At 45.2% G+C, this 26,248-nt stretch overlaps 1 protein-coding gene across 1 annotated transcript in view; it reads left to right on the forward strand.

Moving 5' to 3' along the window:
* The window catches only part of CFDP1 (craniofacial development protein 1), a 59,780-nt gene extending 43,766 nt beyond the window's left edge, over positions 1–16,014 (forward strand). The window contains exons 6-7 of the mRNA XM_069740471.1: positions 6,668–6,826; positions 15,696–16,014. Of these exons, the coding sequence (XP_069596572.1) occupies positions 6,668–6,826; positions 15,696–15,786 (250 nt within the window). The 3' untranslated portion in view covers positions 15,787–16,014. The remainder of the gene's footprint in view (positions 1–6,667; positions 6,827–15,695) is intronic.
* Positions 16,015–26,248: the final 10,234 nt, after the last annotated feature.

Genomic DNA, 26,248 nt, shown 5'->3' on the forward strand with positions numbered 1-26,248 from the left:
TGCTCCCTTTGTACCTCCACATAACGGTGCTCCCTCTGTGCCTCTACATAACAGTGCTCCCTCTGTGCCTCCACATAACAATGCTCCCTCTGTGCCTCCACATAACTGTGCTCCCTCTGTGCCTCCACATAACTGTGCTCCCTCTGTGCCTCCACATAACTGTGCTCCCTCTGTGCCTCCACATAACGGTGCTCCCTCTGTGCCTCCACATAACGGTGCTCCCTCTGTGCCTCCACATAACGGTGCTCCCTCTGTGCCTCCACATAACGGTGCTCCCTCTGTGCCTCCACATAACAGTGCTCCCTCTGTGCCTCCACATAACTGTGCTCCCTCTGTGCCTCCACATAACAGTGCCCCCTCTGTTCCTACACATAACAGTGCCCCCTCTGTGCCTCCACATAACAGTGCTCCCTTTGTGCCTCCACATAACAGTGCTCCCTCTGTACCTCCACATAACGGTGCTCCCTCTGTGCCTCCACATAACAGTGCTCTCTCTGTGCCTCCACATAAGTGCCCCCTCTGTTCCTCCACATAACAGTGCCCCCTCTGTTCCTACACATAACAGTGCCCCCTCTGTTCCTCCACATAACAGTGCTCCCTCTGTACCTCCACATAACAGTGCCCCCTCTGTACCTCCACATAACAGTGCTCCCTCTGTGCCTCCACATAACAGTGCCCCCTCTGTACCTCCACATAACAGTGCCCCCTCTGTGCCTCCACATAAGGCTATGTTTCCACGTTCAGGAAACGCTGCGTTTTTTACGCTGCGTTGAGCCGCAGCATCCAGATGTTACAGCATAGTGGAGGGGATTTCATGAAATCCCGTCTCCACTATGCATTAAAAGACGCATGCGGCATACCTGCAAAAACGCACATGCGGCACGTCTTTTAAAAAGGCAGCATGTCCTTACATTGCAGAAACAACGCAAGGACAGCGCAGGTGACCTGCCAGTGACCTCAGGTGCAGATTCGGTCAGGATTTTACCTGCATAAAATCCTGACCAAATCCTGATGCAATCCTGAACGTGGACACATACCCTTAGAGACTTGTATTGAGATACTGTGACGCAACTTCTGGCCAGTGAGAATATACTGTCACAAGATGGTGACACGGGACCAGAGCGGCTCCAAAAAACGGGGGAAGACACCAGAACATGAGTTTAAGACAGGGGCCTTAAGTTGAAAGCACCACTCCAGAAACAAAAACGCTGAAGTGGTGCTTTAACACAAAACTACCAAAAATACATCCTGTCCTGCAAAACAAAAATAAACGCTCATGGCTACATTGACAGAAAGATGATTATTTCTCTTGTAATGCAAGGATAAAAAAAAGATGAGTGTCACAGCGTTCCCTAATATCGGCGTTCTCATTGCACCTTTTTTTGGAAATTTAGTAGCTGATCCCAATCCCTGAATGACAGTCCTCTGCCACTTACCCCTCTCCACCGTATGTTTTATAATGGCCACTATACCTGGCAGGAGGCATCTGTGCATCCTCCCACCCTAGATTTACCCATGAAATGGCAGATGTTACATCCCTCCAAAGAACTCGTTCACACTGCTCCAGAGTCCCGCGGCACCTTGCTTGGCAGGGTGATCTTGTGTAACGTAAACCCATAAATCTGGAGAGATGTCCCCATCCTTCTGGCCATACGGTATTAGCTGGATACAGTGGAGACTGCCCCTCCTATTGGGGGACACACTAGTCACTCCCTGTGTTATTTCGGCACCGCGGTTAGCGATGCGTCTTAAGACCCTGCAGTTACATCGTACTGATCACGTCTGCAGTGGTAACAGTCTCCGAAACAAACCAATGCAGAATCCACTTGCTGTTCATCTCGTAATGAAACACAATCCTCTATTTATTTCCATTTCCGTATATTTCAGGCTTCAGAAATATTATTTGTCCTGTGTGCGTTTATTTTTTTTGTTTGCTTCAGTTGTTTTCCTTCATCTGAGATGGTATTAAGTATGCGCCAGTAGCGTTCAGCCACCGCAATAAAAATGTTATTTTCAAGCGTGGATCAAGGGCAAGTACAATCCATGGATATTATGGAGGGCAGTGCAGTGTTGCATTGCGGGGAGAACGGTCTCATTATCATTCATTGCATTTTGCGAAGCTTGCCTGAAATGACACCACATCAGCAGAGGTGAAAGCAGATGAGCCGCACAAGAGAGCGTGAAGTTTAGAAGCCTGTCTTCTGCTGCTTGTCCGCTTTAGCCAAAACATTTTCAAGGTCTTAATATTAAATAGAACAGTGCAGTTTTTGCAGCCAGCGCCAGTATTTCACGAGTCCAGAATCCATGGAAAATTGCCTCAAGTAATCTGGAGTCCACTAATGGAAAATCTTCAGGCTGATTGTGATAATACAATTTGCAAAAAAAAAGATATTAGCAAAACCAAAAATTCATATGGAGCTGGCACTTTTATCAACATATAACCTCAAATCTGGAGATAATAATCGACAGGCTAAAAAGAGTTCCAGTTGGTATAAAATACAACATTTATTAATATAAATGAAAAGATCATACTACAATAAAAGAATGTCTCACCATGAGACGCCAGTCCAATTATAATGAATGCACAAATGCAAAGTACTAATACAACTCTGGAACATACATCATATCCCACAACAGTCTATAGCAGCATATATGGTACTAATTACACCCCAAATACAAAAATAAAGTAAGTGAAACTGCTAGTGAAGCGTGATAGACAAATAATGGACCAGACTTGCAAAATCTGTATGTGGGTGTATTACCTGAGAGTAAATGTGGCATCTCCCCACCCCAACGCGCGTTTCACCGCTGGCTTCTTCCGGGCGCCGGGCTTGGCTGGCACTCTTGGTAGGCGGGCACTCTTGGCAGGCAGGTGGGCACGGCTGGCACTCTTGGCAGGCAGGCGGGCACTATTGGCAGGCAGGCATGTACGAGTAGGGAACAGATAGGAACCAGTTGAGACTGGAGGGACAGGAACTGTTAGGAGCCAGTACAGACTAACGGGACAGGAACTGCAGAGCCGCAGGACGCGGAACAAAGAGCAGAGCCTCAGGATTGGTTGATGTGGGTTTTTTTGTGCAAAAACAGTGTATATTATGTATAGGCTGTATATATTACTGTGGCAAAGAGCAGAGCCGCAGGCTGTGTATATTACTGTAGCAAAGAGCAGAGCCGCAGGATGTGGAGCAAAGAGCAGGAGGAGTGAACACAAGGAAACACAGCGGGACAGGAAAGGCAACAGACAGGGATACAAATGGTCACAGGTATAGGAGTTAGTTCAGACAGGGTCAGGTACGTGATAAGGTACCAGAACAAGGATTCAGAGCAGGGTATGCTGCCCACTGGGAAGGCAGAAACGACAGATACAGGTACAGGCCAGGGTACGAAGTCCCCTGGGTGGCAGAAATGAGAGACACGGCAATACAGGACCTGGCACCTCAGTAGAAAGACACTAACTGAGAAAGTATGTTGCTCAGGCATCCCCCTAGGGGTGGGAATGCCTTAAGCACCTGATGCCTCTTAGCAGTTGGCAGGGGACACCTTAGGAAGGTGCACACAGTCTCTATAAGAAACAGGAAGTGCTGGGGCCGCCGCCCTAAGCATACAGCCAGGAAGTAGGCGGCAAGCAAGGACATGAGGCCCAGAGCATGGAGCCGGCACAGGACAGAACTCGCAGCATGGCCCAGAGTGGTGAGTAAGAGGGGAGATGGGAAGCCATGCAGTGAAGCCGGCAGGGTTATTACATTTAGTCTAATGTGTATGTAGGCCTTGGGTCATTCTGATTGGTCTGATCAGTCTGAAGATTCGCTGGCAAGGCAGTGTGAGGAGCAGGCAGTCGAATGCAGGTGTGAGGAGCTTGAGGGGATCTGGGAACCATGTGTGACATGAATGGGGGGCACTATGGAAACCAGTGTCTTCTATGAAAACTAGAAGTAGGGCATAGTGGTTGGTATACTGAAGGAGAGACATCAAATTTCATGCATGAATAATGTGAAGCAGTTAGTTGATTGCTTCATCTTTTACTGTCTCTAGAAAAAAAAATAATCCTAGTATCTGGTCGTTGTAGACACAGTTGTGGCGTTTCTTTTAAATAATATATACCGTATAATATTATTTATATATGTTATTATTTAAACGTTATATATTAAAAAAACGTTCCCCCTTTTTTCTCTTTAAAATTGTGATCGTTTGATTGCTGTTACCATGTGCTGCAATAGCAATATATACTACTAATCAATGACAACTAGCACCAGGCTCCTCTTCACTGGAGTGGTGCCATGGTGGACATCAGAACCCTGCGGTCATGTTGTGGGGAGGCCATGGACACCCAGAATGAACACCTGGGCAGGATCAATTGCTACTCTCTGTGATTGAAAATACGATTTAAGGGGATAACGGCAGCGATCAGTGCACGTTCCGGTTGCTGCTGTTAGAGACAGATGCCGGCAGTGTATTACAGTTGGCTTCTACCTTGTGTGGAGCGGGCTCGACTCTTGGGCCTGCCGCATGCACCCACAGTATGATGTAATAGTACGTCACAGGGCAGGAAAGTTGAAGTGTATTATGAAATTCAAAATAGGATGATTTTATTTTTGTGCAAAGACGGTGTATATTGTGTATAGGCTGTGTATATTACTGTAGCTCTACACAGTAAAAAAAAAATAGGTTTTAAAATATATTTCTTGACTCGCATACATCTCATTTAAGTGCAATTACTCCTGAGTCTTCAAGTTTTTAATTATAAAGCTTTAAAATCGCCTCCAGCTTTACTCTGAATGTGACCTCCTTATCCAAATGTATTTATTAACAAGATTTCCTGCAGTTAATTATCTATAATATGAACTAATGGAAAAGCAGCCAAGCATATGAGCAAAATGGAATTTACGAAGTACCTAAAGAAAAGCGACTAAAAGAATACTTCTAATAATATTTATGGGGAAGTGACCTGCTGTTCCCATGTTCAGGCTATTGAACGTGTTTAAAACACTTCAGGATTTCAAAGATGCCAAGTGGTTAATAGAAATAACCAGACCATTTTTCTGGACCTGATCATCTTCAGTACTTTACTGTAGAGGTCACTGGGAAAGCTAAGAAGACGCCAAGGCATTTATTTCAGCATTTTTTGTCTGTGTTTTTTTGTATTATTATTTATATGAAGTATTTGAAAAAATGTCCGTAAAAATGACAATAAAGGCTTCCAAAAATGTGTATAGAAGTGTTGTCTCTTAATCCCCTCTGTGTTAATAATGAGACTGCTAAAAAATCATCTGTACAGAACAGGCAGTATGAGACTTGTAGAAGTCCTAGTAGCCAGTGTGAAAATTCCATGGTCTCTGTTTTTGTGTGTGTGGGGGGGGGGGGGGGGCATTATACAACCCCAATTCCAAAAGCAGTTGGGACGTGATAATGTAAAGAAAATAAGAATTCAATGATTTTTTTAATCTCTTAGATCCTTATTGTATTCACAACAGAACATAGAGCACAGATCAGAAGGTAAAAGTTAGACATTTTTCCATTTCATTTAAAAAAAAAAAATGGTAGAAACGCATCTCGAATAAGTTGGGACAAGGTTAGTGTAGCCATTTTAATTTTTAATCCATCAAGCAATAGTACACGTGAAAATAAGCAACTTTTTAATACATCTCATTAGTGAAATCTGCTTCTTTCTCCGACAGAATTGATCAGTTATTATCAAAATTCTCAATCCGTTGGTAAAATCTGTATTCAGTGAAGACAGACTTTCCCATTACTAAGATAGGAGATGGTAGCTGGTACTGTTTCTATGTAGATAAGAGGGGGAGGAGCTCTGCCTCTAGCTCCTCCCCCTCCTATCTACATAGCATTGTATCAGTAGCAAGGGTCACCTCCTGTCTCCGTAATATAACACTGTCTTCACTGAAATATAGATTTTACCTATGGATTGAGAGTTTTGGTAATGACTAATCAATTATGTTGGAGAAAGAAGCAGATTTCACTGATAAGATTTATTACAAAGTTGCTCATTTGTACGTGTACTATTGATTATGACAAACAAAGGTTACACTTTAAAAAATAGTTGGAAAAGTCAATAGCACTAATGAAAAGCAGCTGTATAAAAATAGCATGTTTAGAGAGGCAGAGTCTCTCTGAGACAAAGAAGGTCAGAGATCAACAATCTGTGAACAACTTTGTCTAAAATCATGGAATAATATCAGAAAACTATTCCTTAACATACAATTGAAGATTTTGAATGTCCCACAACCCCCATTTCATAATATCAAAATATTCAGAGATTCTGGTCCATCTCCACAAGGGACAAGACCAATGGAACAGCGATAATCCGAGATTGGACAAGAACGGGACAGCATTCCTCTCCCAAAACTCCAGCAATTGTCTCCTCGCTCCCCAGACGTTTACAGATGGCTGCTACCCAATGGTGGACACGGCACAGGCACAATTTTTTTTTTTTTAGATGTGTGGCTGCCATCAATTTCTAATTTAGACATTCTTCGCATTTGAAAAAGTTAACGAGCGTCCAACTTCTGATCTGTGTCCTTTGTTTTTACGGCTGTGAGTGATTTCCCAACCATTTCATTCTTGTTTTCTGTACGTTTTACCATTGGGGTTGTATATAAATGAATGACGGTGATGGATATCTGATTCATGTATTTGCATTGTGCCATTACAGTGTGAAAAGGCCTGTAGGAATGAGCAGCATACTTGGGAAACTAGGCTCTAAAAAACAGAAGATAAGCACATTGGAGAAATCTAAGCTGGATTGGGAATCGTTTAAAGAGCAAGAAGGGATTGAAGACGAACTGGCTCATCATAACAAGGGCAAAGATGGGTAAGGGTATTTTCGAACAAATGTTTTCAGTAAATTCCATGTACATTTTGCTATACCTTGCTAAAGTGTATTCATCCAGATCTTTAAGCAATTTATTGCTGATTTTCATATCTATGTTGCTCGTGAATTTGGACGACTGGTCTGAAATCTTTTATTCACATGGTTACAAATTATGCTTTGCCCAAAATTGTCAGTGCAATAAGAGCATTTACCAAAACTGACTCCGTATTGTCGGTAATGTTGAATTGTCATTCTTCATGTTTGACATTAGTATCCTATTAGTGATATTAATGTTTCTTCAATCTGTTAAATTTTTGTATTAGTACAGAATTCCTTTATAGAAGACCTGTTAATCTTCCTGCCGTGTCTGTTTCAGTAAATACTTGGGTTCCCCCCCAATATAACAATTTTGGAGCATATTTTGTTAGACCTTTGTGCTGTCCCTCTGTTATTCCCCTGCAAAATTTATGAAGAAATTGACAGTGACACTGGGAGCAATGATTGGACAATGACATGCTATTTTTGGACACACCCTCCATTGGTACCACCCAGTTGTCGATTTATATATACATTTTTAGGAATAGTAATAGAGGAGCAGCACAGTGCATGAGATCTAAGAAAAGATGCTCCAGAAGTGATATTTCATCAGTTTAGTAAATTATTGTATTGGTATTGTAGATGGGTCCTCTGTTGGGAAAAAGTGTCAGAACACCATCCGTTAACTCTTGTCTGTCGCCCCCAATACTGAAATTCAGCCATTCTGAAATTCATATTGGGGACTTAACACCTATAAAATCACACTTGTGCTACAGGATTTACTTACAGTGGGGAAAATAAGTATTTGATACACTGCCAATTTTGCACGTTTTCCCTCCTACAAAGAACGGAGAGGTCTGTAATATTTATCCTTGGTACACTTCAACTGTGAGAGACAATCTAAAAATTAAAACCAGGAAATCACATTGTATGATTTTTTTTTTTTACATAATTACATTGCATTTTATTGCATGAAATAAGTATTTGATCACCAACCAGCAAGAATTTTGTCCCTCACAGACCTGTTAGTTTTTCTTTAAGAAGCCCTCCTACTCTGCACTCATTACCTGTCTGAATTGCACCTGTTTGAACGTGATACCTGAACAAAAGACATCTGTCCACACACTCGATCAATTACACTCCACCTCTCCAACATGGCCAAGACCAAAGAGCTGTCGAAGGACACCAGGGACAAAATTGTAGGCCTGCACAAGACTGGGATGGGCTACAGGACAATAGGCAAGCAGTTTGTGAGAAGGCAACAATTGGCACAATTATTAGAGAATGGAAGAAACACAAGATGACTGTCAATCTTCCTCAGTCTGGGGCTCCATGCAAGATCTCGCCTTGTGGGGTAAGGATGATTCTGAGAAAGGTCAGGAATCAGCACAGAACTTCACGGGAGTACCTCGTCTATGACCTGAAGAGAGCTGGGACAACAGTATCGAATATTACCATTACTAACACACTACTCCGTCATGGATTAATATCCTGCAGGGCACATAACGTCCCCCTACTCACACCAGCACATGTCCAGGCCCTTTTAAAGTTCGCCAATAACCATCTGGATGATCCAGAGGAATCAAGGGGGAATGTCATGTGGTCAGATAAGACCAAAATACACCTTTTTGGTATCTTCTCCAATCGCCATGTTTGGAGGAAGAAGGATGAGTACAGTGCCAGAAACACTGTACCAACTGTGAAGCATGGTAGGGGGAACTTCATACGTTGGGGTTACTTTTCTGCAAAGGGAACAGGACAACTGCACTGTATTGAAGGGAGGATGGATGGTGTCGTGTATCACAAGATTTTGGCCAACAACCTCCTGCCCTCAGTAAGAGCATTAAAGCTGGGATGTGGCTGGGTTTTCCTGCATGGCAATGATCCAAAAAACACAGCCAGGGCAACTATGGAGTGGCTTCGTAAGTAGCATTTCAAGGTCCTGGAGTGGCCTCACCAGTCCTGAACCCAATAGAAAATCTTTGGAGGGAGCTGAAACTCAATGTTGTCAAGCGACAGCCCCAAAACCTGAAAGATCTGGAGAAGGGGATCAAAATCCCTGCTGCAGTGTGTGCAAACTTGGCTAAGAACTACAGGAAACGTCTGATTTTTGTACCAAATACTAAGTTCTGTTTTTTTGTATTAAATACTTATTTCATGCAATAAAATGCAGATTAATTATGTAAAATTCATACAATGTGATTTTCTGTTTATTTTTATGATTCTGTCTCTCACAGTTGAAGTGTACCTACTATAAAAATTACAGACCTCTCCATTCTTTGTAAAAGGGAAAATTAGCAAAATTGACAAGAGTATCAAATACTTATTTTCCCCGCTGTATATTTTATGATCGTGCGCTCATTGCACATCACGCTAAGTTTACACTACCTGTATGTGAGCGGATTAGTAAATCTGCCCCTTTTTCAAAGAAACTATAAAATGTACAGAGCGGTCAGATAGGCTCTTTGTCTCCTGGACCTCTGCGTGGATGAGCCTAGTACCAACTCTTGCGTATGGCAGCCGAGGAAGACTGGTCCATGCAGACTGATAGCTCCCTGCTCACCTGTATCCCTTCAGCTGCTTGTTCAACTGTGTATAATGCAAAGGAAGCCCTCGGTGTAAGGCCACTTCATGACCAACATCTACTTTATTACTACTAAATCAGTCCTGGCTAAACAATGTATATAAACTGGCCTATCACTATGCTCATTACTTTTGCACAGAACGACTCTAGACTTGTGTAAAGGTGGACTAGGTGGATCAACTGTTGTGCCATTAAATGTCGTGCCCGATGGTATGGAAATACTGATCATCTGGAATGGGACTATAATGTACCACGCCGAATTATCCGACTGCTGATGTGAGGTTCCTTCTCTACAACTCTAGTACAACTCTAGAGTGCCAGCATCTATAAGAAGATGGTTTGAGCTCTGCAGATGAGAACTTGGGAGCCTTTGGGTGGCAGAAATGGCCATCTGGTATACCCCATGGACCTACCAGGAAGAAGGAAAGCACCTTGACAGTGTTTGGTTTTACTAGATTTTCACAATTTGACTACCTGATTTTTATAGGTTTTAAATTCTGCAAGGACCAAGTACAATGTTGTGTTGACCCCAATAATAATCATGCAGAACGAGAGCTGCGTGCTAATGGCACAGAGGAGGCAGGTCCACCCCTGGCACTAGATGTGCAGCGTTAGCAGCTGGCACGGCGCCTTCATTGAGCACTGTGCCGCGTGCTGACCTGACTCTGCATGCTCTTGTCGTAGCTGGTTTCTTCTCGGCTGGAGGGAACGTTACAGCTGTATTCTTGGCATTAATTCCTCTTATGTAAGCCTCCCGGACGCTACAAGGACTTCATATTTTCTCTTAATTATTCACGTAGCATTGTGAGAACGGCCGTCCTGCACTGTGGGCTTGAAAGCAGCAGAAAATGTAAATTTTTCTTTTTCTGTGCAAAGTCTTAAAGCCTCGGAGAGCTTATTAGCAAAATGTGCAATCTTTCCAGAGACATCGCTATCGTGTCATATTAAGTAGCGGCTCATGAAACGTCGCTGGCATAGATTGCAGGCGAATGGGGCGGACAACCTAGTAAGTTGTTATATGGAAGTCCAACTGCACTGCCCATATTTATACTGATGGAGGTGTCCCGAGGGATCAGTCGTACCCAAGCCCTGGTGCCCCGGGAAGCGCAGTGCCACATATACAGACACATGTAGTAATGCAATATTTTAGCTCTTACTCCTATTGCATTTAGACCCAGGACTTTAAGCTACATCTCAGCACACAAATAGCGTATGTGGGATGTGAACAATTCTTACTTTTCATCTAAATAAGTCTATGGTGGTCGACATTATGAGAAGTTGTTTCCATGCCTTCATTGGACCTCTCAGTAAGGTGTGTGAATGTTAGATTTGCATATCTGCCAGACAAAGTGGAGATCGGATAAATTGAGTAACATTATATGGGGCCTTATATTAAACTAGCTATTGAACCCGTTCTACGCCCGGGTGGCGAGCATTTATATTGGTATATGGTCTCCATCATGGTATGTGCTACTCCATCCTGCGTCCCCATCCTGTCATGTGCTGCTCAATCCTGTGTCCCCATCTTGTCATGAGCTGCTCCATCCTGCGTCCCCATCCTATCATGTGCTGCTCCATCCTGCGACCCCATCCTGTCATGAGCTGTTCCATCCTGCGTCCCCATCCTGTCATGAGCTGCTCCATCCTGCGCCCCATCCTGTCATGTGCTGCACCCATCCTGCGCCCCCATTCTGTGATGTACCTCACCCATACTGCGCCTCTATTCTGACATGTGCTGCACCCATCCTGCGTCTCCATTCTGTCATTTGCTGCTCCTATCCTGCGCCCCCATCCTGTCATGTGCTGCTCCCATCCTGCGCCCCCGTTCTGTCATGTGCTGCTTCCATCCTGCGCCCCCGTTCTGTCATGTGCTGCTTCCATCCTGCGCCCCCGTTCTGTCATGTGCTGCGTCCATCCTGCGCCCCCGTTCTGTCATGTGCTTCTTCCATCCTGCACCCCCGATCTGTCATATGCTGCTCCCATCCTGCGCCCCTCGTTCTGTTATGTGCTGCCCTATTCTGTCATGTGCTGCTCCCATCCTGCGCCACCTGTTGTGAATTCTGTTGTCAAGCTCCCTCCTGTGGTCATGAATGGTACTTCGGCTGGTTCTGTCCATGGGCTTCCTCTGGTGGTTGTGAGTGGAGCTGCGGCTTCTGAGGTTCCTTCCACAGGTGATGAGGTTAATTCGTTAGCTGGCTGCTCTATTTAACTCCACTTAGATCATTGCTCCATGCCACCTGTCAATGTTCCAGTATTGGTCTAGTTCTCTCCTGGATCGTTCTTGTGACCTGTCTTCCCAGCAGAAGCTAAGTTCCTGCTTGTTTTTCTCTGGTTTGCTATTTTTCTGTCCAGCTTGCTATTTTGATTTTTGTCTTGCTTGCTGGAAGCTCTGGGACGCAGAGGGAGCGCCTCCGCACCGTGAGTCGGTGCGGAGGGTCTTTTTGCGCCCTCTGCGTAGTCTTTTTGTAGTTTTTTGTGCTGACCGCAAAGTTACCTTTCCTATCCTCTCTGTTCAGTTAATCGGGCCTCACTTTGCTAAATCTATTTCATCTCTGTGTTTGTAATTTTCATCTTTACTCACAGTCATTATATGTGGGGGGCTGCCTTTTCCTTTGGGGAATTTCTCTGAGGCAAGGTAGGCTTTATTTTTCTATCTCTAGGGCTAGCTAGTTTCTTAGGCTGTGTCGAGTTGCATAGGGAGCGTTAGGAGAAATCCACGGCTATTTCTAGTGTGTGGTAGGATTAGGGATTGCGGTCAGCAGAGTTCCCACGTCTCAGAGCTCGTCCTATATTATTAGTAACTATCAGGTCATTCCGTGTGCTCTTACCCACTAGGTCCATTATTGTCCTGACCACCAGGTCATAACAGCCACCGTTCTGTAATTTGCTGCTCCCATCCATATGCCCCATACGCTGCTCCATAAAGGTTTATGGCCCCCATAAGATGCTCCATAGTATATGCCCGGTACACTGCTCCACAAAGGTTTATGGCCCCCATAAGATGCTCCATAGTATATGCCCCGTACACTGCTCCATTATGGTTGATGGCCCCATAAGATGCTCCATAGTATATGCCCCCGTACACTGCTCCATTATGGTTGATGGCCCCCATAAGATGCTCCATAGTATATGCCCCCGTACATTGCTCCATAAATGTTGATGGCCCCCATAAGATGCTCCATAGTGTATGCCCCATATGCTGCCGCGATATATATATATATATATATATATATATCTATAATATAACGCTGGGAGCGTCACTCTGTCCGAAGCCTCTATAGACTGCGCAAGCGCCGGCGCAGTCTGGGCCTCACAGAGCGACGCTCCTGGGAGATCGCGGTATGCGTAAGCACTGAACGCATACCGCGATCTCCACCGGAGAGTCAGGGACCGCCAGGAGGGAGGGTAAGTATACTCACCTTTCCCGGTTCCAGCGCTGCTTGCGGCTCCGTCTCCCGGCTCCTCTGCTCCCGGCTCCGGAGGGTGCAGACTGCGCAGGCGCCGATTCCTGCTGCCGGAATCGGCGCCTGCGCAGTCCGCGCTTTCCGGCGCCATTTTCTTGAAGACACACTCCGGCTCCACTGCAGGTGTGTCTTCAAGAAAATGGCGCCGGAAAGCGCGGACTGCGCAGGCGCCGATTCCTGCTGCTGGAATCGGCGCCTGCGCAGTCCCCGCTTTCCGGCGCCATTTTCTTGAAGACATACCTGCAGTGGAGCCGGACGATAGGTGAGTATGGTATTTTTTTTTTTTTATATGGCAGCAGCATTCGGGGGCATACACACTGGAGCGGGGGGCATATAATACAATGGTGGCGCAGGATGGGAGCAGCACATGACAGAACGGGCGCAGGATGGCAGCAGCACATGACAGAACGGGCGCAGGATGGCAGCAGCACATGACAGAACGGGCGAAGGATGGCAGCAGCACATGACAGAACGGGCGCAGGATGGCAGCAGCACATGACAGAACGGGCGCAGGATGGCAGCAGCACATGACAGAACGGGCGCAGGATGGGAGCAGCACATGACAGAACGGGCGCAGGATGGCCGCAGCAAATGACAGAACGGGCGCAGGATGGGAGCAGCAAATGACAGGATGGGAGCAGCAAATGACAGAATGGAGGCGCAGGATGGCAGCAGCACATGACAGAACGGGCGCAGGATGGCCGCAACACATGACAGAACGGGCGCAGGATGGCAGCAGCACATGACAGAACGGGCGCAGGATGGCAGCAGCACATGTCAGAACGGGCGCAGGATGGCCGCAGCACATGACAGAACGGGCGCAGGATGGCAGCAGCACATGACAGAACGGGCGCAGGATGGCCGCAACACATGACAGAACGGGCGCAGGATGGCAGCAGCACATGACAGAACGGGCGCAGGATGGCCGCAGCACATGACAGAACGGGCGCAGGATGGCAGCAGCACATGACAGAACGGGCGCAGGATGGCAGCAGCACATGACAGAACGGGCGAAGGATGGCAGCAGCACATGACAGAACGGGCGCAGGATGGCAGCAGCACATGACAGAACGGGCGCAGGATGGCCGCAGCAAATGACAGAACGGGCGCAGGATGGGAGCAGCAAATGACAGGATGGGAGCAGCAAATGACAGAATGGAGGCGCAGGATGGGAGCAGCACATGACAGAACGGGCGCAGGATGGCCGCAGCACATGACAGAACGGGCGCAGGATGGCAGCAGCACATGACAGAACGGGCGCAGGATGGCCGCAACACATGACAGAACGGGCGCAGGATGGCAGCAGCACATGACAGAACGGGCGCAGGATGGCCGCAGCACATGACAGAACGGGCGCAGGATGGCAGCAGCACATGACAGAACGGGCGCAGGATGGCAGCAGCACATGACAGAACGGGCGAAGGATGGCAGCAGCACATGACAGAACGGGCGCAGGATGGCAGCAGCACATGACAGAACGGGCGCAGGATGGCCGCAGCAAATGACAGAACGGGCGCAGGATGGGAGCAGCAAATGACAGGATGGGAGCAGCAAATGACAGAATGGAGGCGCAGGATGGGAGCAGCACATGACAGAACGGGCGCAGGATGGCCGCAGCACATGACAGAACGGGCGCAGGATGGCAGCAGCACATGACAGAACGGGCGAAGGATGGCAGCAGCACATGACAGAACGGGCGCAGGATGGCAGCAGCACATGACAGAACGGGCGCAGGATGGCAGCAGCACATGACAGAACGGGCGCAGGATGGGAGCAGCACATGACAGAACGGGCGCAGGATGGCCGCAGCAAATGACAGAACGGGCGCAGGATGGGAGCAGCAAATGACAGGATGGGAGCAGCAAATGACAGAATGGAGGCGCAGGATGGGAGCAGCACATGACAGGATGGGGGCGCAGGATGGGAGCAGCACATGACAGGATGGGGGCGCAAGATGGAGCAGCACATACCAGGATGGAGACCATATACCAATATAAATGCTCGCCACCCGGGCGTAGAACGGGTTCAATAGCTAGTATGTATATATATATATATATATATATATATATATATATATATATATATATATATATATATATATATAATACCATACTCACCTATCGTCGCTGGGGGGCCTGAGCAGGCGGGAACACCGGTGCGCTGTGGGGGTCAGGTGCTGGTATCGCCGCTAGCTCAGGCCCCCGACACTTGCTATATTCACCTCGCCCTGATCCAGCGCTGCGTGCCACTTCTTCCAGGTCCTCTGCCTGTGACTGTTGAGTCAGGGCGGCGCGCATTAAGCGCGTCATCTGAACTGTGAACGTCACAGCAGAGGACCCGAAAGACGGAGCCGCACGCAGCGCTGGAACGGGGGACAGGTGAATATACTCACCCTCCTGGCGCGTCCCTGACTCTCCGGTGGAGATCGCGGTGTGCGTTCATTGTTTACGCATACCGCGATCTCCTGGGAGCGTCACTCTGTGGGGTCCAGACTGCGCCGGCGCTTGCGCAGTCTATAAAGGCTTTGGACAGAGTGACGCTCCCAGCGTTATATTATATATGTCACCAGTTAAATACGTCTCTTGTCCTTCATGCTGCTGCTGGGGGACTTTAACATTCGTTCTTAGCAATTCCCTTAAATTACAGCTGATTGCCCCGAGCAGCCACCAGAAACCCCAGTGATTGAGATCAGGGAGAGTCGCAGTTTATACACCGTATACAAATCTGATTTTTGATGCATTTCTATCATCTAATGTTTTGTTTGTTCTTGTTTTTTTTGTTCTAGATACATTGAAAGGAAAGCCTTCCTGGAACGAGTAGATTATCGGCAATTTGAGCTGGAGAGGGAAATCAGACTAAAAAATATGAAGCCATAACTTTCCCATCTGCTCCATGGCCGTCACTTTATCATACTGTACAGGGGTCGCAGGGGAACAAATATCATTATGTCGGGGCTGAAAATCTGTATATTTGGACTAGAATATGAACATTTTAAATTGTTTTTTTTTTTTTTTTTTTTATAGACATTTCTTGACTGATTTATTTTATGTTTTTTCTTGGGTCTGAGTGGTTTTGGTGGATTAATAAATGTCTTTGTAAATTAAGACGTGTTTCTGTGTGGTGTGTGTTGGTGCTAGAGAATCGTGTATCCGCTTTGCTCCTGGATGCCGTCAGTGTTCGACTATTACATCTATATTATTAAAAGCCAATGAAAACTCTTATTAGGACCGGTCGCTTGCCATGAATATGTAATTTTTTATGTATAATTATTTTTACGTGGTCTAAATAATGTTGTCCTAAATCTGTCTTCATGTTCTTTTGAGGCTTTCCACCAGATCACTACAGCAGCATAATGACCAGGTAAAAAAATACACGTTTATGGGGACGGGTCTTCTGTAATAAGTTTTAACATTTCAAAACTAACAGTTCGAGGGGTTTTTGTTTTTTCTTAAACACCTATTGAAACAGTTTTATATTTTGCACTACAGAATTCCTTCTTCCTAACCATAATTAATGACGGCATGGCACAAGTTAAGGTTACGCAACGTTCACACATTGAATATTTGGTCAGTATTTCACAATCAAACTCTTTCACCGCATTTCAGGAGCTGGCAGAGGGATGGCAGCCCCTCTACCCTCGGATCTGAGATCCCGCGTGTCCCGATCATTGCTCTGGTGACCCAATGTCGTCATGATGACATCCAGGTCACCAGAGCTAGGAAAGTTACTTGATCATGCGCAGTGCATGATCAGCAACTTTCTCTTGTCACTGCAGAGCAGACAGTTTCCATAGCATAGGGATGCTCCTGCATCCCTATACTGTACAAGCGACTAGCTGGCAAAAAATGATAGTCCCATAGTGGGACAAAGTTTAAAAAAAAAAAAAGTTTTTGCAAAATTGTAAAAATATTAAATAAAAATATTGTATCCGTAAATAAATATTTTTATGTAAAAAAAAGTATATAAACAATAAAAGTACACATATTTGGTATTGCCGCGTCCTCAACCACCAGCCTTATGAAACTGCCCCACTAGTTCATCCCTTTAGTGAACACCATAAGCAAAAAAGGCAAAAAGCAATGTTTTATAATACCGCTAAACAAAGTGATCAAAAAGACGAATATAAATAAACATGGTTCTGCTGAAAACGTCATCTTGTCCTGCAAAAACAAGCCCTCATACAGCTCCATCAGTGGAAAAATAAAGTTATAGCTCTCAGAATACAGTGATGCAAAAATAATTATTTTCTCTATAAAATAGTTTTTGTGTAAAAGAAAAGCAGCAAAGCATAAAAAAAAACTTTATAAAAGGGGTATCGCTTTAACCCCTTCATGACCGGGGGATTTTTCGTTTTTCCGTGTTCGTTTTTCGCTCCCCTCCTTCCCAGAGCCATAACTTTTTTATTTTTCCGTCAATTTGGCCATGTGAGGGCTTATTTTTTGCGGGACGAGTTGTACTTTTGAACGACATCATTGGTTTTAGCATGTCGTGTACTAGAAAACGGGAAAAAAATTCCAAGTGCGGTGAAATTGCAAAAAAAGTGCAATCCCACATTGGTTTTTTGTTTGGCTTTTTTGCTAGGTTCACTAAATGCTAAAAATGACCTGCCATTATGATTCTCCAGGTCATTACGAGTTCATAGACACCAAACATGACTAGGTTATTTTTTATCTAAGTGGTGAAAAAAAATTCCAAACTTTGCTAAAAAAAAAAAAAAAAATTGCGCCATTTTCCGATACTCGTAGCGTCTCCATTTTTCGTGCTCTGGGGTCGGTTGAGGGCTTATTTTTTGCGTGCCGAGATGACGTTTTTAATGATAGCATTTCGGTGCAGATACGTTCTTTTGATCGCCCGTTATTGCATTTTAATGCAATGTCGCGGCGACCAAAAAAACGTAATTCTGGCGTTTCGAGTCGTTTCGAGTTTTTTTTTCCCGCTACGCTGTTTAGCGATCAGGTTAATACTTTTTTTTATTTGATAGATCGGGCGATTCTGAGCGCGGCGATACCAAATATGCGTAGATTTGATTTTTTTTTTTATTGATTTATTTTGATTGGGGCGAAAGGGGGGTGATTTAAACTTTTATGTTTTTTTTATTTTTTTCACATTTTTTAAACTTTTTTTTTTAACTTTTGCCATGCTTCAATAGCCTCCATGAGAGGCTAGAAGCAGGCACAACCCGATCGGCTCTGCTACATAGCAGCGATCTGCTGATCGCTGCTATGTAGCAGAATTGCACGTGTGCTGTGAGCGCCGACCACAGGGTGGCGCTCACAGCGACGGGCAATCAGTAACCATAGAGGTCTCTAGGACCTCTATGGTTACAATATACAAGCATCGCCGACCCCCGATCATGTGACGGGGGTCGGCGATGACGTCATTTCCGGCCGCCCGGCCGGAAGCGGTAGTTAAATGCCGCTGTCTGCGTTTGACAGCGGCATTTAACTAGTTAATAGGTGCGGGCAGATCGCGATTCTGCCCGCGCCTATTACGGGCACATGTCAGCTGTTCAAAACAGCTGACATGTCCCGGCTTTGGTGCGGGCTCACCGCGGATCCCTGCATCAAAGCAGGGGAGCCGGCATCGGACGGTATAGTACGTCCGATGCCGGTAAGGGGTTAATCATAATGTAATCACTCGGGTGATCTCCGAGTATTTGTTAGTGTTAGGAGATTTAGTTTTCATCGCCGCAGCTGAATGATTTACAGCTACTAGTCTGCTTGATTACATGTGAGGATTCCCTAGCAACCAGGCAACCCCCACATGTACCTAGGCTGGCTAACAGATGTAAATCATTCAGCTGCCGCAATGAAAGCTAGATCTCCGAACACTAACAAATACTAGGAGACCACTCGAGCGTGCTCGGGAAAACCCCAGCAACGAGTATATTCACTCATCACTAAACAGCATTGTTTAATGAGAAAGTGTCAGCATAGTTATAAAATTCTGACCATCTCCCTCATTACAGTGAAACACATTTTACTCAAACATAGTGGAATTAGAGAGAAAACTTGGAAGCGGGGACAATTGGATGGATCCTCTTCCCGACCAGTAGGCTTGATTGACAGTCGTCTACGTAAGAAGGAAATGAGAACCAGTAGTGAGAATGGCGTTGGTACAGGATCAAAGCGCGTTGGAAAAGACCATTTTATCTCTCCACTGTTACATTTTGGTTTTAATCTTTGACAATACGGATCCATTTAGCATTCCGGACAGGAGATGGCTGCACTCTCATCTTTGCTTTGCCTGCTTGTATAGCTTCCAGGATGAGCATATAACTTATTCATACAGATACAGATTAGATATTATAGAAACCTTCAAAAAGAACCTGGAGACTCACCTCTTCCGACAAGCCTACAGCCTGCAGTGATCCTCAACCTATTGAACAGCCGCACAACCAGCTCTACCCTCTCCTAGTGTATCCTCACCCACCCCCTGCAGACTGTGAGCCCTCGCGGGCAGGGTCCTCCCTCCTTATGTACCTGTATGCCTTGTTTTTTGCTCATGTTTAATGTATTTGTCTATATTTGCCCCCTTTTGACATGTAAAGCGCCATGGAATAAATGGCGCTATAAAAATGCATAATAATATTAGAGATAATTTTTTGACAGGGTGATCAATGAGTGGAACATGCTGACATGAGACGTGGTGAGTTCCCCTTCAATGGAAGCCTTCAGACAGGCTGGACAGACATCTGTCTGAGATGGTTTAGTGAATCCTGTGCTGTATTGAGCAGGAGGTTGGACACTATGACCTCGAGGTCCCTTCCCACTCTAACATTCGATGATATACTGCAATTATCTTATGGCAGGAAGGTTTTCTCTGATTCTTTTCTCTCCAGCTTTCCTGTTAGAAGGAAAGACCTGTCACAAATCCACCGTGTTCCCTCACATGAGTGATATCAATAGCTCAAGAACCTGCCAGTATAGTCCTCCATACAGTATTATGGGCACCACATAGTCCTCCATATAGCATAATGAGCCCCATATACAGGTCCTTCTCAAAAAATTAGCATATAGTGTTAAATTTCATTATTTACCATAATGTAATGATTACAATTAAACTTTCATATATTATAGATTCATTATCCACCAACTGAAATTTGTCAGGTCTTTTATTGTTTTAATACTGATGATTTTGGCATACAACTCCTGATAACCCAAAAAACCTGTCTCAATAAATTAGCATATTTCACCCATCCAATCAAATAAAAGTGTTTTTTAATAACAAACAAAAAAACCATCAAATAATAATGTTCAGTTATGCACTCAATACTTGGTCGGGAATCCTTTGGCAGAAATGACTGCTTCAATGCGGCGTGGCATGGAGGCAATCAGCCTGTGACACTGCTGAGATGTTATGGAGGCCCAGGATGCTTCAATAGCGGCCTTAAGCTCATCCAGAGTGTTGGGTCTTGCGTCTCTCAACTTTCTCTTCACAATATCCCACAGATTCTCTATGGGGTTCAGGTCAGGAGAGTTGGCAGGCCAATTGAGCACAGTAATACCATGGTCAGTAAACCATTTACCAGTGGTTTTGGCACTGTGAGCAGGTGCCAGGTCGTGCTGAAAAATGAAATCTTCATCTCCATAAAGCATTTCAGCCGATGGAAGCATGAAGTGCTCCAAAATCTCCTGATAGCTAGCTGCATTGACCCTGCCCTTGATGAAACACAGTGGACCAACACCAGCAGCTGACATGGCACCCCACACCATCACTGACTGTGGGTACTTGACACTGGACTTCAGGCATTTTGGCATTTCCTTCTCCCCAGTCTTCCTCCAGACTCTGGCACCTTGATTTCCGAATGACATGCAAAATTTGCTTTCATCAGAAAAAAGTACTTGGGACCACTTAGCAACAGTCCAGTGCTGCTTCTCTGTAGCCCAGGTCAGGCGCCTCTGCCGCTGTTTATGGTTCAAAAGTGGCTTTACCTGGGGAATGCGGCACCTGTAGCCCATTTCCTGCACACGCCTGTGCACGGTGGCTCTGGATGTTTCCACACCAGACTCAGTCCACTGCTTCCTCAGGTTCCCCAAGGTCTGGAATCGGTCCTTCTCCACAATCTTCCTCAGGGTCCGGTCTCCTCTTCTCGTTGTACAGCGTTTTCTGCCACATTGTTTCCTTCCAACAGACTTACCATTGAGGTGCCTTGATACAGCACTCTGGGAACAGCCTATTTGTTGAGAAATTTCTTTCTGGGTCTTACCCTCTTGCTTGAGGGTGTCAATGATGGCCGCCTTGACATCTGTCAGGTCGCTAGTCTTACCCATGATGGGGGTTTTGAGTAATGAACCAGGCAGGGAGTTTATAAAAGCCTCAGGTATCTTTTGCATGTGTTTAGAGTTAATTAGTTGATTCAGAAGATTAGGGTAATAGGTCGTTTAGAGAACCTTTTCTTGATATGCTAATTTATTGAGACAGGTTTTTTGGGTTATCAGGAGTTGTATGCCAAAATCATCAGTATTAAAACAATAAAAGACCTGACAAATTTCAGTTGGTGGATAATGAATCTATAATATATGAAAGTTTAATTGTAATCATTACATTATGGTAAATAATGAAATTTAACACTATATGCTAATTTTTTGAGAAGGACCTGTATTGATCCATACAGTATTCTGGGCATCGCATAGAGATCCATGCAGAATAATGAGCCCCACATATTGCTCCATACAGAATAGTCGACCCCATGCAATGCTCCATAAAGAATAATGGACCCCATATAATGTTCTGTGAAGAATAATGGACCCCATATAATGCCCCATACAGTATAATGAACCCCATATAGTGCTCCATACAGAACAATGGACCCCGTATAATGCTCCATACAGAATGAGTCCCTTATATTGCTCCATACAGTATGAGCCCCATATATTGCTTCATACAGAATAATGGACCCCATATATTGCTCCATACAGAATGGGCCCCATATATTGCTCCATACAGAAAAATGAGCTCCATATATGACTCCATATAGTATAATGAGCCCCATATATTGTGCCATAGAGTATATGATGAGCCCCATGTAATGCTCCATACAGAATAGGTCCCATATAATACTCCATACAGTATATGATTGCCACCATATAATGCTCCATATATATTTGGGCCCACACGATGCTCCAAATGTAATTGGCCCCATGCAATGCTCCATATGTAATTGGCCGCATAAGATGCTCCATATGTAATTGGCCCCATATACTGCGCCCCATAAGATGCTCCATATGTAATTGGCCCCATATACTGCTCCATATGTAATTGGCCCCATAAGATGCTCCATATGCAATTGGTCCCATAAGATGCTCCATATGAAATTGGCCCCATAAGATGCTCCATATGAAATTGGCCCCATAAGATGCTCCATATGTAATTGACCCCATATACTGCTCCATATGTAATTGGCCCCATAAGATGCTCCATATGTAATTGGTCCCATACACTGCTCCATATGTAATTGGCCCCATAAGATTCTCCATATGTAGGTCTTTTATTAAATAAAGATGCTCCATATGTAATGGACCCATAAGATGCTCCATATGTAATTGGCCCCAAATACTGCTCCTTATGTAATTGGCCCCATATACTGCTCCATATGTAATTGGCCCCATAAGATGCTCCATATGTAATTGGCCCCATAAGATGCTCCATATGTAATTGGTCCCATAAGATGCTCCATATGTAATTGGTCCCATAAGATGTTCCATATGTAATTGGCCCCATATACTGCTCCATATGTAATGGGCCCCATAAGATGCTCCATATGTAATGGGCCCCATAACATGACCATATGTAATTCGCCCCATATACTGCTCCTTTTGTAATTGGCCCCATATACTGCTCCATATGTAATGGGCCCCATAAGATGCTCCATATGTAAGTGGTTTCATAAGATGCTCCATATGTACAGTGGGTACAGAAAATGTTCAGACCCCTTTATATTTTTCACTCTTTCATTGCAGAAATTTGGTAAATTCAAAACAGTTCATTTTTTTCCTCATTAATGTACACTCTGCACCCCATCTTGACTGAAAAAGTATTCAGACCCTTTGCTCATTATTGAGTAGAAGCACTCTTTTGAGCTAGTACAGCCATGAGTCTTCTTGGGAATGATGCAACAAGTTTTTCACACCTGGATTTGGAGATCCTCTGCCATTCTTCCTTGCAGATGCTCTCCAGTTCCATCAGGTTGGATGGTGAACGTTGGTGGACAGCCATTTTCAGGTCTCTCCAGAGATACTCAATTGGGTTTAGGTCAGGGCTCTGGCAGGGCCAGTCAAGAATGGTCACAGAGTTATTCTGAAGCCACTCCTTAGCTGTGTGCTTAGGGTCATTGTCTTGTTGGAAGGTGAACCTTCGGGCAAATCTGAAGCCCAGAGCACTCTGGAAGAGGTTTTCATCCAGAATATCGTCCTGTCTCTGAAGCTGAAAAACACCCCCATAGTATGATGCTGCCACCACCATGCTTCACTGTTGGGATTGTATTGGGCAGGTGATGAGCAGTGCCTGGTTTTCTCCACACATACCACTTAGAAGTATCACCAAAAATGTCTATATTTGTCTCATGAGACCAGAGAATCTTGTTTCTCATAGTCTGGGAGTCCCTCATGTGTTTTTAGCAAACTCTATGCAGGCTTCATATGTCTTGCACTGAGGAGAGGCTTCCATCGAGCCACCCTGCCATAAAGGCCCGACTGGTGGAGGGCTGCAGTGATAGTTGACTTTGTGGAACATTCTCCCATCTCCCTACTGCATCTCTGGAGCTCAGCAACAGTGATCTTGGGGTTTTTCTTTACCTCTCTCACCAAGGTTCTTCTCAACAATTGCTCAGTTTGGCTGGACGACCAGGTCTAGGAAAACTTCTGGTGGTCCCAAACATCTTCCATTTAACACTAGGACTACTGGTATAGTCATTTTGACTACTTACTTGCAGTAGTTCTAGTCAGAGTTCACGAGTCCAGTAATCCTAGTGTTAAGGATTATGGAGGCCACTGTGGTCTTAGGAACCTTGAGCCCTGCAGAAATTTTGTTGTAACCTTGGCCAGATCTGTGCCTTGCCACAATTCTGCCTGAGCTCCTTGGCCAGTTCCTTTGACCTCATGATTCTCATTTGGTCTGACATGCACTGTGAGGCCTTATATAGAAAGGTTTGTGCCTTTCCAAATCAAGTCCTATCAATTTAATTAAGCACAACTGGCCTCCAATGAAGGAGTAGAACCATCTCAAGGAGGATCACAAGGAAATGGACAGCATTTGACTTGAATATGAGTGTCTGAGTAAAAGGTCTGAATACTTATGACCATGTGATAGTTCAGTTCTTTTTTATTATATTTGCAAAAATTTCAGTTTTTTTCTGTCAGGATAGGGTGCAGAGTGAACATTAATGTGAAAAAAATGAACTTTTTTGAATTTACCAAATGGCTACAATGAAACAAAGAATGAAAAATTTAAAGTGGTCTGAATACTTTCCATACCCACTGTAATTGGTCCCATAAGATGGCCCAAACATTAAAAAAAAGATGAACATTAAAAAAAATTAAATCCTCACCTCTCCTCACTGGCTGCTGCTCTGCTCCGGACTCCTCAGCATCGCAGTCTTCCGTCTCTCTGCACTGTGACTGATCAGGCAGAGGGTGCGCAGACCTGACTCATCGTGCCCTCTGACCTAGAATCTCACAGAGGATGCGGAAGACGGTGGAGCGGGGAGAGTTAAGTATCGCAGGTGTCAGGCCCTGAGCAGGAGGGGGATCCCACTCACGGGTGCTGGCACAGGCAACTGGGTCCCTGATGGTAAGTGGGCTCCCCTGCCTGCTAAGGGCACCACACTTGCCCACATGCGCTTGGTGCTGACGCAGGTCCTGATGTGCCCCATTGCTGTCTCATGTCTTGAATCCGTTGGATTAGCCCATAACTTTCTTTGCAGACACTGTCCTATCTGATATGCCCCAGATTTAGGCATCTGTTGTTGTGATCCTTGTTTGTTTTTGTTTTCAAACTTTTCTAATTTCCTGCCGTGTAGAGCTGAGAGTTATGTGCAGCTCAAGGTTAAGGAAAAGAAGATGTTATTGACTACCAAATTTTCTGCTCAGCCCTGTCTTTCAACAACAAATAACTCAGAACGGGATATTTTGGAGATGCCTTGAGAAATTGACAACTTGTGGGCAGCAGAGGTCATAATGACTGACTATCCTCACCTTGGTTTTCTTCCTACGGTTGATAGGACTTTTCTACGTCCTTTGATAAGCAAACATTGCTTGGGAGGACATTCACATTTGGGTACCGTCACACTATAACATTTCGATCGCTACGACGGTACGATTCGTGACGTTCCAGCGATATCGTTACGATATCGCTGTGTCTGACAAGCAGCAGCGATCAGGGATCCTGCTGAGAATCGTACGTCGTAGCAGATCGTATGGAACTTTCTTTCATCGCTGGATCTCCCGCTGTCATCGCTAGATCGGTGTGTGTGACACCGATCTAGCGATGCGATCCAGCGATGCGTTCGCTTGTAACCAGGGTAAACATCGGGTAACTAAGCGCAGGACCGCGCTTAGTTACCCGATGTTTACCCTGGTTACAAGCGTTAAACTAAAAAAAAACAAACAGCACATACCTACATTCTGGTGTCCGTCAGGTCCCTTGCCGTCTCTGCTTCCCGCACTGTGACTGCCGGCCGTAAAGTGAAAGCAGAGCACAGCGGCTGTGCTTTCACTTTCACTTTACGGCCGGCAGTCACAGTGCGGGAAGCAGAGACGGCAAGGGACCTGACGGACACCAGAATGTAAGTATGTGCTGTTTGTTTTTTTTTAGTTTAACGCTTGTAACCAGGGTAAACATCGGGTAACTAAGCGCGGTCCTGCGCTTAGTTACCCGATGTTTACCCTGGTTACCCGGGGACCTCGGCATCGTTGGTCGCTGGAGAGCTGTCTGTGTGACAGCCCCCCAGCGACCACACTACGATTTACCTACGATCACGGCCAGGTCATATCGCTGGTCGTGATCGTAGGTAAATCGTATAGTGTGACGGTACCTTTAGACTGACTGCTTTAATTTACATTACATTGCCATTTGCATTAGTTAATTTGCTTTTTTTTGCAATCCCTTAAACAATTTCTTTAGTGTGTGTCACGTCCAGATAAAGCGGACGTGCTTTGTGCGCCTGCGTGTTTGCCATTTGGCCCTGTTCAACTCATTAAATACTGTGCAGCGGACGTAATCCAACGGTGCGTGCTGCAACTTTTCTACACAAAATTGTTCATGTTGATGATATCATTGACTACTGTGGTCATTTGTGGGATGAGATGTCCGGAAACCGCAATGTGAATTTGGCCTTAA

The sequence above is a fragment of the Ranitomeya imitator genome, chromosome 9, assembly GCF_032444005.1.
Source record: "Ranitomeya imitator isolate aRanImi1 chromosome 9, aRanImi1.pri, whole genome shotgun sequence".
Lineage (NCBI taxonomy): Eukaryota > Metazoa > Chordata > Amphibia > Anura > Dendrobatidae > Ranitomeya > Ranitomeya imitator.